General features: G+C 41.3%; 1 protein-coding gene across 1 annotated transcript in view; it reads right to left on the bottom strand.

Moving 5' to 3' along the window:
• The window catches only part of LAMA1 (laminin subunit alpha 1), a 150365-nt gene extending 137960 nt beyond the window's left edge, over window positions 1-12405 (bottom strand). Inside the window, exon 1 of the mRNA XM_060027766.1 lies at window positions 12372-12405. Coding sequence (XP_059883749.1) covers window positions 12372-12405 — 34 coding nt within the window. The remainder of the gene's footprint in view (window positions 1-12371) is intronic.
• Between the last annotated feature and the right edge of the window lie 482 nt (window positions 12406-12887).

The following is a 12887-nucleotide window of genomic DNA, read 5'->3' as shown; positions in this document are numbered from 1 at the left end:
GGAAAGTAGGTTTTAAGACAAGGTTCAAATGACCCAAAACCCGTATTTGCCACTGAAATTCAAGCAACTTTCACTTAGGACATCCATCCTGTGTTCACTTTGTTCCAGGTGCCTCTGCTAATACTTACGAGGTCTTTCCTATGATTAACTAGGATTTCTCTCTCTTTGCTTTCTTTACTGCCTGTCTGTTTTGGTGAAGAAAACACTAGAACACAAAGATCCAGTTTTCAAAATTCTCTTCAAGTCAGTATGAATCTGTCTTTGTATAATCTCTTTGTCTCCAGAGATTTTTATCTTTAAGCAGCTGATCCAAACTCTTCAGAAAACAGCCTTTGGATGACTGTGAGAAAAATAACTCCATTGGGTTCTTTAGAGATTTGACTTTATCTTGGTAAAGAGGATCATAGCAGTGAAGATTCTATAAACTTCTAGAAAGGATGGGGCAGGTGATACAGAAGAGGTGTTCTTCACGAATGGATGTTGTGAACTCAGGTAATGTGAGAAGGAGGGGTTTCAGTTAAGCGAGCTTCCTCTAATTTACCAGAACTTGACTCAAGGTTACAGAAGATAAACTTTTCTTTATAAAGGGCATAGAATCAATATTATCTCTAAAATATTTCTTTTCCAGTGAAATTTGAAAAAGCACAATATAATTTTAGTAATCTAGAAGGAATTCATGTATTTAATTTTTATTTTTTAGGTACTGCTTAATATTTTCAATGACCTTTACTTTTTTTTTTTTTTCCTTTGGCCACACCTCATGGCTTGTGGGATGTGGGATCTTAGTTCCCCCAACCAGCAGTTGAATCCAGGCCCTCAGCAGTGAGAACGCGGAGTCCTAACCACTGAACCGCAAGGGAGTTCCCAACCTTTTCTATTACAAATATTTTAATAATTTAAATTATAAAATAAAAATGGTTATTTTTATGAGTTTCTATATTTAAAAAAAACTCACCATGCAACTATTAAAAAAAATAACTTATGGTTCAGTCAAAATAAAAAGAAATATAAATAGAAAAAAAATAACTTATTAGGTAGTCTTCCAAAGACTTTCCACATAAAACAGAGCTATCTATTAGCAGTTCTATCCTAGGAGAATGGCCCTACTCAAATCAGTAGACCCTTAGCCTCTCAATAGAAACTAGTTATGGAATATTGTATTCTAGAGCATTACTCTTAATTTTGAAACATAACACAGACTTACATCATAACACAGACTTACATCATAAGAGCATTACTCTTAATTTTGAAACATAACACAGACTTACATAACACAGACTTAATTTTGAAACATAACACAGACTTACATTACAAACATAACACAGACTTACATCATGTATTTTTTTGTTTTTAACTTAAGTTGGTCATTTTTATCATATTCTTTTAAAGGGATTTCTTTGTCAATTAAAAAGGCTTTATGAAAAAATAGATGCACCTTTACATTTAATTATGCAGGTCCCCAAATTATTATTTTTCTCAACCGGTAGTTAGACACTTACATTTTAGGCAATGATCTAGTTCCTAAAGTGACATGTAATTCTTGGGAGTTGTACTTACATGGGGGGAGGAGCTGATATTTATTCTGTTTGGTGCCGAGGTAAATATTAATTTTAATAACTGTGGTGTTACATCCAAATAGCTGCAGTGGTGTTTTCCAGGCTCTGGATCACGTCTATGCATTTCGATTTGCAGTGCAATCAACTCTACCCCTTCCCTTCTCACAGACTAGCCAAGCAAGGAGAAGAAAAAAGGTCACAGGAACTAATTTAACAATGCATTTCTCTATCAACAAATCCTTTACCAGTTAACTAAAAAAATGTTCCCACTTTCTCTTTTTTTCTCCCCCTCCAGTTGCTGGACATCAAGAGAACAGCCCACTTCCTGCCCGGAGCTCCCCCCACCCCGACCTGCAAGGGCCTTGAGTTATTGGGGAGGTGGAGGGTGAAGGGGGCAGGGGTCAGGAGGGCACCTGCCTCTTTACTCAGGAGCCTGTGCTCTGAGTCACTGAGAAAAAGAAGTTTAAACCTTGTGAACACAACATAACTTTGGTGAATAATATCTCAATTGTAGGAATCAGGTAGGTCTTACACTAGACAGGTTTTAAAGCACTTCCACACCTCCTTACCTGGCTGGTATTCTAAAAACACTTTTAATAAAAAGAAAGATAAGTCCCTTCGTTAGCATGGTTGTGTAGAAACACCTTGAACTGACTAATTTCTAAAATCTATAGGGTTGCCGTTCACTAAAACTAAATCTTTCTTCTCAGATAAGCTCATATTTGGGAAAAAAAATTCACTAAAAATTATTCCTTACCTATTACATTTGCTCTCACTTCATAGTTCTAGAATAATTATTATTCCTTGTTGCATATGACCACAGCTGCTAGAATATGAAAGAAAGTTGGAAATTTGTACTGGAGGAAGCATGTTTGAAGAAGAATTTTAAAAAATTCCTCAGGTTGCTGAACCTTTTCAAAGACTACTGAAATATTTCAATAAAGGGCAACTAACGTGAGCTTCAGGTAGGGGGAGAAATAGGAAATCAAACGGTCAGAAAGGGCGCTGGGATCAAGAACCTGCCAAGAACAAAAGTTCAGCTTTGCACATAAAAATCAAAGGCAGAACGAGGTCTGCAGCAGGCACATGTGACACAGTTTCCCATCACCTGGCCGTGCACTTAATATATTAGACGACTATACATTTTTGTTGAGAGACATTATTTACTTTAGTTAGTGTTAACTGTGATTTGTACTTTTGCCCCCATTCGGGACACACAATGGAATCATTTTTCCACCCCTATACTTAACCAGTAGCTAAAGACTTCATGACACCAAACTCCATCGAGCATGAAATAAATTCCTTCTCACTCACCAGTAGTTCCTTTTCTTTTTTAAAACCCTTTATTCACAGTCTGGGTCCACTTGGCCTTCTTAAATGCATTTTAGGACCACTTTCATCTACTGGAAACTCCCTCATTAATAGTAGGTGAAAACTACCATGAAACTGAGGGCAAAAAAATGCTACTACACATGATTAGCGCAGTTTTTAGCTGAGATACTTTCCACATTGAATAATTTGTTTTTAAAAGTTTCTGGGCTTTTTCCCAGTAAAAAATATTTTTGCTATCTTAAAAATAGGGTATCTAAAACACTGACTAGCGCCAAGGTGCAAGGCTCACTGCAGCAATTTCTTTATCAATATTTCTCAAATTATTCGGGGCCAACCGTTCGTGGCCTTAATGCATTTGGGGTGTAAGAGAAGCATGAGTTTTTTCTAATGAGTTTTTTTTTTCTTTTTTGGAAAAAAAAAATTGGGGGGTTCTACCAAATGTTATATTTGTCTAATCCATACTCAGAGTCATTGTGATATTCTGAAAAGGAAACGATTTGCAATTCTAAGGTAAAGTATCTGGGAAAATATGTTCAGATCGTTTTTAATGGCATATTTAATATCTAACCTGGAGGTGTCCAGGCTTAAAATGGACTGTCCATTCTAATCATGGGTTTACTATCACCTCTATTAGAATCACTAGTGCCTGTAACAGCAGCTTTGGGTAAGAAGTGAGCATGTGGGATTTTGAGTCAGAAAGCCCTTGGCTTGAATTCCGGGTCTACCAGTTGCCTGCTGAGGGCTTCCCCTCTTGAGTTTCCTTGTCTGTGTAATGAGAAGCACTATGCCTGGGAATATTTATGAGCATTAAATGAGACTGTGTCATAAAGGGCCTAATACAATGTATGAAGGGCTCAATAAATAATTGCTATGATTATTTTCATATTATCACTGGATATCACTAATACAAATATAATTAGACTTTCATGGTTATATTTCATCTATTGGAGTCTCTGTATCTCTGATTAAGTTTTAGATGAAGTAGTTGGTTTGCATTTAAGGGTCACCAAGTACAAAAAGGATCTACCTTTAAAGAGAAGAACCATGCAGCCCAGAAAGCTGTGCATCACGAAAGAGGCGTGGAGGAAACTCAGACCCTCGGGTCACCCCACCCTCCTCCAAGGCAGGGGGTCCCTGCACAGAAGGCTGAGCAGGAGTGTTCGCCCGACTCACTCATCCCACCTCACCCTCCGGCCCTCCCTCTCCTCTTTTCCTTCTTATTATTCTTTCTGTTGTTGCCTTTGCAACACTGTATAGCTGGATCCAAGTTAAACGTACATTTGTAAACAGCGATCCCCTCCTCTCATTTTTCTGTAAGCTGACAGGGAAGGCATCTCTGGGGTGACATTTGAGAAGCTGCCTCAAAAATAAGAAGGGACTAGCCATGCAGGGGTAGCACTATCGTTTAACACATCTGGCTTTCTTTGTACTCTCCTTGCATTAAAAACATGCTGAGAATAGGTCTGTGAGCTTTGTCAAAGGGGTCCACTGGCGCCAAAAGGTCAAGCACCCAGGCAGGGAAAGCACTTCGGCTACAGTGCTGGGAGCCAGGAGTTCATGGCGTAGGTGACTCTGTAAGTCTGCTTTCCCACCTCCTCTGCCAGGAACCTAGCTCATCCCTGGACAAGGGCAGCCAGGAGGATCCAGGTGGATTGTGAAGGTGAGAGGGGCTTGGACCAAGGCAGGAGTTAATGTCCTGCTCAGGTGAAGTCCTCAGCCATCTGACCAGGTGGCCTGGAGAAGCAGCTGCCTCCAGCTCAGGGGCCCCAAGTGGAAAATGAGTCCTTAATGCCAGCTAGGTTGCAGGACCAGAAGACGAGATGCCTTGAGGAAACTAATGAAAACTTTCCCTCTCTCCCAGGGAATATAATCACCCTCATGAGATGTAGGTTATCATCTGATTTCCCACATTTGGCACACGAGCATATTTTCAGGGCACGCTCTCTGTGGATGCTAAGGACCACACATGAAAGGAGAGAGGGGTAGAGACAGAGGAACGTTTAAACTGAAATTACGTAACAGTAATGCATCCCAACCCCTAAGATATGTTCAGGAGGCTCTTGACAAGCTGTGGCACAATTCATCTTAACTCAAACTTTTTTTCCCAGAAAACAATACAAATATACCTGTATATTATGAAGTAGGTGTATTTGAAAAATATTATAAATTAAACTGTTTTCCCACTTTTACTTCTAATTCATCAGCCATTGACAGCGGCTTCTGACAATAAGGGATTCCTTATTCCTGTTTCTTTCCCACAAGAAACCTACAACCAACATTTTGCCAAACAGAACTACACCATTTAAAGACATTCTATTTCAAGTTATTTATTATAAATTAAAATCACTTTAACCATTACTTGTTTTGTTTATCAAATACCAATAGTTTCAGAATGTTGAAACAATAAAACATCGACACTAAAGTTGAAATAGATGAAAGTTTTGCTTGCTTTGTGTCAAACAGGGCTTCTGTTTCCGATGAGAATTCTGCAAACTTACCAGTTATTTTATTTATCAAAAAACTACCACTTGGGAGCACTTGTGAAGGAAAGTGACTTGAGTCCCCTGTGGGCTGTAGTGGACCCCTTTCAGCCGAGACAGAGAATGAATGGCCCCTCCCTCCATTCCCAAAAAGCAAATACTTGGTTTTTGGACGAAACCTATTTAATCATTGGTGGCTGTTAGTAAAAGAAAAAGCTTTAAAATATTCTAGGGATTCCAAGGCCCTTTCCAGCACAGTGGGAAAAAAGAAAAAAAAAAAAAAAAAAAGATGGGAAAGAGAGAGAGAAAGACCCCACAGGAACTTGAGGGAGAAGTCAAATCCCAGCTCCTGGGAGTACGGCATTTAACACCCTTGACTTTTTTTCTCACGTGGGAAGATGAAAAGAAATTTAATCTCAGAAAACCCAGATGGGGTGATGGGCAAAAGGCCTTGGAAGGGTTTTGCCAGAGTCCATTTCCATAGCAATGGGCTCGAGGTGTCCTTGACAAAGACAGAGGTTTTCACTGTAAGATAAACAAGCTATGAGGACCTAGGCCTGAACACTGTCTGTAGAAACTAACACCTTATCAAGACCGCCTCCTCCTGCCACAAAGGTTCCTTAATGCTTATATTTGATGACACTGCGGGTTTTGACTCAATACCCGAGTTTAGTTGCAGAGACCATAACTACAATTCATCCATCAAGAGGTTTTCTCTTTTGTTGCCACAAAACTGAAATTTAAGGGCAACAATTAAAAAGCTCTACAGGATCGAAATCACTATAGCACACAGGCAAAGCGCAAAAGCACCTCAACATCCATAAGTATTTTGATATTTCATATTATTCCCATTACCCTGGGAAGCCACTGCCCCTCCTCCCTCCTCTAATTTCTTACAGGAGGGAACTCAGCTTAAAGGGAAATCAAAAAGCAAGTGCAGCCTTTAGGTGGAATATTGACAGCTCTGTTGAATGAAAATGTAGTTATATTCTGCTTGTATCAATATCATTTATCATGTCTACAATGTTGATATCATTTGCTTAAATACCTAAAAGCATCAATTAATTCAACATTTCCTAACCAGCTAAACGCTTCCAAAAACCACCAACTCTTCTACGAACGCTTCAAGGTCTTAGTTGTTTCTTTCCCCTTCTTCTGCCACTTCTGTGCTCCATTATATAAATTTTACTTGCTTATGCTTTAAAGCTTTGGCATGCTCTTTAGGGACGTACCCAAGGCCACTTCATGGGTGTGCAGGTGCCCTTGGTTTACAGCCCTGTTGACACTGTCTTGAAATTTCTCATAATGTAAACAAGGGGGCCCACATTTTCACTTTGCACCAGCTCTTAAAATTACGTAGTTGGTTCTGGATATGCCTTGTGAAAGCGTCAGTCAGGGACTGTCCTCGCGAGCATCCGTGGACCTCTGATTGGATCACCTGGCATTCGAGATGCCGGATGCGTTACAGCCTCTAACACCAGGACAATGACCCCGAGGAGGCTGGATCCACCGGATTACAGCTCCATTTATTCCAGAACATACTGAGAGGGACAGCTTACAAACCACGAAAGCATCTGCAATATCTTCCACCTCAGAGTCCAACAGCAGACAAACACATCTGACAGCTAGAGTAAACACCCCAATCAAAAGTCCAGAGTCACATTATCTTGGTATCATTCTCACTGGGGCTGATAACACTGTAGTTTCTGAGTTCTGGTACCATTGTTTTTTCTGAGATTGGGCTGCTTCTTTATCTAGATACATACGCTTAATGGGATAATCTATTTTTTTAGAGCTATTACTAAGTCAAGGATGTATATGAGAATCGTGATCACTCTCTTCAGTTCCTGGCCTCACGCTGGCTCTTCACTCAACTTCAGTTCGGATTCTTCTCCTTTAAATCACTCAAAATGCCCTCGTCAAGGTCTCCATCCCCAGCGTGCAGTTCACCTGCAGTTTACTGGACCTCACGGTAGCTTTTGTAAACAAGGACCCTCCTCTCTGGTTTAAACCCCTCTTCTTTTGGCCCTGTCATAACTGCAGACACCTAGTTCTTCCCTCTGTCACAGCAGCTTGCTGGCCGTCTCTGCCAGTGATCCAGACTCTCCCCATGACCGATGTCCCAAGGAAAGCAGAAGAGGCCCATCCCCCATACAGGCACATTCTCAGGGGGAAAGCGAGAGGCGTATACTTTCCCCCAAAACTATGTACAAACACTATTTCGGTTTTCCACCCCACGTGCCCAGCACTCCCTTGTTCGATATGATTAGTCCCCATGTGGATAACAACAGAACAAGGCATCACACGCATGGGAAGTGAACACACTGTGTCCTGGAATGAGTGGAATCTCAACAGTGGCTAAAATAAATCCAGTATAAGTTTCATAGGACCTTCCTGTGATGCAGGACCTTCCACGTTTCCCCAAACCCACCTGCAAGCACAGCGCAACCTGGGTGAAGACGGAAAAGATGCTCTAGTTCCTGGTGACAGGGACACACAACATGAAAACGGTGCTATGAGAAAAGTGAACATGACCTAAGGTTGAATTAATAGAAAATGACCCTTGGCATCCACAGATTTGATCTTTATAATTGAACTATGCACAAGATTTACGAAAGTCATTCTGTGCTCAACTGGGCAAAGAGAGGGTTGGAGCAGAGCTTCTCAAACTTTTATCAAGTCAGCTGGAGATCTTGTTACAAATGCAGATTCTGATTCTGCAGGGCAGGGCTGGAGCTGAGCTACTTCCTGGTTAAGTATCTCCCTGGGGCTGCTACTCTGACTTCAGCAGATGAAATGGTCTCTTGGGGTTTTTCCAGCTCTAACTCTCTGGGGTTGGCCTATTCAGCCGCGCCCTGGAACAAAGTTCATCAGACTGATGAGTAAGATCACACTTCCTCCAGAGTCTTCTGTCACTATTTAACCAGAACTCCAGATTCCCCGCACTGCATTTATGTTTTGGAAACCTTTGGCAATTATTTTTAGAGGGAATTCAGGACTTTGGTTAAAACAAAGTTTTTTGGCTTATTGTAAAGAGGGAAAAAAGGTGAAGGCCTCCAAAATTAAAGATGTAACATACAAACAAGGTCACCTGAGCATCAACCAGGACAATCTATTAATCCAGTGTTTTGATTCCTCAGTCCTGTTCGACCCGAGTGATGCTGCCACTGGCTGGTTCATCCATGTTGAAAATGATGCTATTGAAGACATGGTGAAATGCTTCGATGATGTTAAATTTTAAAGAAGGCTATGTACCTGCGCTGCCTATTGCTGACAGAGACCCAGCCCTTGCAGCCTGTCCTGTCCTGATGGTGCTGGTATTCTGACCTGATGTCTTTTCACAGAGGCCTGGAGGGGGCTTTACACACGGGGGTGGGGTGGGCCAGAGGGGACAGCATGGCATCCATCCCCTGGCTGCCCTGGGACCTTGCCTTTGAGCTTCCGGGACATGGTCCAGGTCTAGGTGACAGAGGAGAGGAAGCATTTTCAAAAGAGCCTCTGAGCAAAAACAGGGCCATCCTCAGAAGGTGGGGCCGTCTCCTCATCGTAGCGAGGAAGACAGCTGGAGAGACTTGGGAAAGGTCAAGGACACAGCAGTGCCCTTGAGCCCTCCGCCCCCATCATATTAAAGTAAGATTTCTAATATTATTTTTCTTTCATTTTCTGAATTTTTCCCTATATTTTCATTATGATAATAGGGAAAATTTAGTCTATTTCCACACATTAGTAGTGAATCAGAACCCAGCCTGGACCGCATGAATAGGTGACTCTCAAACAGGCCACATTTATATACAACTTCTCTTTTTATATTTTAAATTGAAGTATAGTTGATTTACAATGTTTCAGGCGTACAGCAAAGTGATTCAGTTTTATATATATATGTATGTGTGTGTGAGTGTGTGTGTATTCTTTTTCAGATTCTTTTCCATTATAGGTTATTATAAGATATTGAATATAGTTCCCCGTGCTATATAGTAGGTCCTCGTTTCATATTCATCTTCTTTAATACATTTTCTTTTCAAACAAACCAGTAAAAACCAAATAGCCTGTCTTTCCTGCACACTGCAGTAGGATTCACATATAGGTCCCCCACTTTGAGCAAAGTACACATCTTCAACCAATGGACTGTGGACGGTGAGTTCTCTGTTTTAGTCCTAAGTGGCACTTTCCATACTTGCCCCTCCCCCTCGGGTCAGCACCTCAGCACAGACCTCCCCCTGCTGACTCTCCAATCCTCTGCCCTTTACACTGGACAAGCTGGCATGGTTAGGAGCCTAATTTGTTTACAGGAGGATGTCAGCCCTTCTTTCAACCTCTTAGATTGGTTCCCCACTGGCCAGTCCAGAACTTCTGTGAGTGCGGCAATTGTTCCCTCCTGGGGGTTGCAATTTCCAGAGCCCTCCCTGACTTGAGTGTCTTGAAACCGAGGATGTAAACTGATTGACTCAAGATGAGCATCCTCTAAACATAAACGGTAACTAGTACAGGTCTGAAATTAAGAAACTTCAATATAAAGACAGTGACTCGGTGCATGTGATATTGTGTGTGTGTGTGTGTGTGTGTATGTGTGTGTGTGTGTGTGTGTGTGTTACTTAGGTTAAACTACCCATTTGCAGATGGTATTAAAATCAATGATGCGTCTCTTGGGGTGGTCAGGGCGTATTCCAATAAGGAAGACTGTCCAGGGTCGGGGCACTCACCATAATGTTCTCTGTCTCCATCAACACCAATACTTTGCTAATTAGCGAGGAAAATATTTAAAATGGGCTATTAGTAAAATTAGTGGATTGTTAACAGAATCACGAACAACAGAAACAGAATCTCATAAAGAGAATTTCATGGTAGTCAAGATATTTATATAAATTAAAATATTTTAGTGGGACTTCTGGCTATGGTAAGTAAAGAGATTGACAAAAACAGTTATATAACTGAACAAAATTTTCAGAAACAACCATTTCAGGATTCTGAAACTAACCAACAACAAACAAGTTGGGAAACTTTTCTTTATGAAAAGCTACTCTCTCTCTCAGACTGTGAGACAGAGAGTAGCTTTCTGCCTGGGTCTACTCCATACTCACCCCCGCTCCCAGGGCAGGGTGAGCCCTGAAAACCAGCAGCTTTAGTGCTGGAGATGGACAGCTGACTTGATTTGGAGCAGAGAGTGAAAACAGATGCTCCGTGATGCTGACAAAGTTGTAAACTCAGTAGAAAACAAATGGGAACACCCTGTAGTTCGGCTAGCTGAGGTTGCCATCCTAGTAGGAGAAGATACAGATGGCTAGACCAGTCAAACACTTAACAGGGGATCCTGGGCACACGGGCATCAAAGAAGGACCAGATCAGCTCTCCATACTTCCCAGGCTTTTTTAATTGAAAAAGAATAAAATAGTTAAGAAAAGATTTAACAAAGGAAATTCAAGACCAATACACTGAAAACTGAAACATTTCTAAGAGAAATTAAATAATATCTAAATGAATGAAGACAGGTTTCTTATTCATAGACAGGAAGAGTCAATATTATTAGACAGCACTTCTCCCCAAACTGATCTACAGATTCAATCTAATTCCTATCAAAATCCCAGCTGGCTCTTTTGTAAAAATTGACAAGCTGATACTAATGGAAATGCAAAGGACCTAGAACTATCAAAGCAATTTAGCAAAAGTGAATTGTGGAATGGCTTAAATCACCCAGTTCAAAACTTATTACAAAGCCAAAGGAATCCAGACAGTGTGATGTTAGCACAGGGACAGACACGTGGATCAAAAGAACAAAAGAGGGTCCAGGAATATACGCTGAAAATCTATCTGATTCCTTCAAATATTATTTCAGAATTATTTGAATACTGAATTTGAAATTACTTCATTTACAGAAAACTGTCTTATGCACAAATTTTCGGGGAATGTTTGAACCACAGAAAACAAGGCACATCTTAACTTAGTCAATTTTAATAATTAAAACTAAACCAACCAGGTTGGAAACTACTAAAGGCACACTAGATGTTATGCTCATATTTCTAAAGAGAATAGGCCATTCTTCCATTCAGTAATAAGTGATTTTTATCACACAAAAATCCATCTGTGACATAAATTCTGTATGCCTTTGTTCTGTTCCTGAGAAGACCAGGCTGGCTTAGCCCAAAATGCCTGGAGGAGAACAGCTGTTCCCCACTTAAACGAGGTCCTCCAAAGGCAGGCAGGTAGAGTTCCTTTAAACAAAAACTCTATATAAAAATGTAACTCCAAGAGCTAGTCAACAAATGCCAAAAAGACCGAAGTCAAGACAAAATAGAGTGTTCTACAGTCACAGTCTTCAAACTAAACGGAAACACATTGCAGTAGAAATGCAGTGTTTACTCAGAGCTCTCTCTCTGTTTACAGTGACACTATTTTACAGCAATAAGTGGGGTGATAATGGTGGTCCAGGCATTCAGAAACAAAAATCCCTCCAAATTTGAACTGATGGACACACGTAGCCTCGGATTCCTTGGGCACTTCTTGTGCCTGCTTGACTACAGCTCTAGGGGTTCAAGGACCAGGGTGCAGAACTCTAGAAACTCAACAAATACCTATTGAATATGTGAGTTAATGAGTTGTGGGCTTGAGATGCCTAGAAGTCAGTGGCCCCAAATCTAGAAATAAGATTTTGTTAAATATAATCTGGGCTTCAAGCCTTATTCGTCATTCAATATTATTTCAATTACAAAAATGTAATCCTTTTTTCTCCTTTGTACTGAATTGGTATATGGGGAAAAAAAGGTGAATGATCTCTTCAAGCTGCCAAGCCCCTCCTGATTTCCAGATTCTGTGGCTCTTCTCTCTCTGTATTGGATCCCGTCTGCGAGCAGGGAAAGTATCTGGATTCAGTGTTTCTGCTACTAGGTTGTCCCTGGTCATGTGTTTTGGTTCAGAATGTGAGCTTTGGTCCCCAGAATGTCTGACCATCTCCTACCGTAGCTTGGCTACCTGCATTCTTGTTCCCCATCCCTGCATCCTGTCTGGGTACCTGCTAAGGCCTCCCAGCCTTCTCGAGCTGGCATCTGCCCTTTCCCAGCCCATCTGTGCCCAGGAATCATCACTCTGCCTCTTCATTAGGGACTTTTCCAAATCCCAACCGCCTGTCTGTCTGAACCTCTCAATACTATCCATCCACTGGGTTCCCTCACAATCCCTGGTGCTTGTCTGAATTGGGACTTTCATTCATTCATCCAACCAATATTTACAGAATCAACACAACGCCAGACGCTGAGTAGGTATTAGAAATAAGAACAAAAATCTCTGCCCTCCAGGAGAGACAGGCAAGGTAACAAACCATTACAAAATGACGTGCTGGCCAGAGGTGTGCACAGATTGCTATGGCAGGAGCAGGAGGCACACCTGGATGACTGGGTGGACCAGAATAAGGCAGTGTCACAGGTGAACCACCATGTCACATTATGGGAACCACGGATGCGTCAGAATGGCCCGAAGAGGGTACGCAGTGGGAGAAGCAGCTGTGGAGAGGCTGCAGCAAGGCCAGACC

The sequence above is a fragment of the Delphinus delphis genome, chromosome 13, assembly GCF_949987515.2.
Source record: "Delphinus delphis chromosome 13, mDelDel1.2, whole genome shotgun sequence".
Lineage (NCBI taxonomy): Eukaryota > Metazoa > Chordata > Mammalia > Artiodactyla > Delphinidae > Delphinus > Delphinus delphis.
Note: the sequence above shows the minus strand (reverse complement) of the source record. Positions and strands in the feature narration are given on the sequence as shown.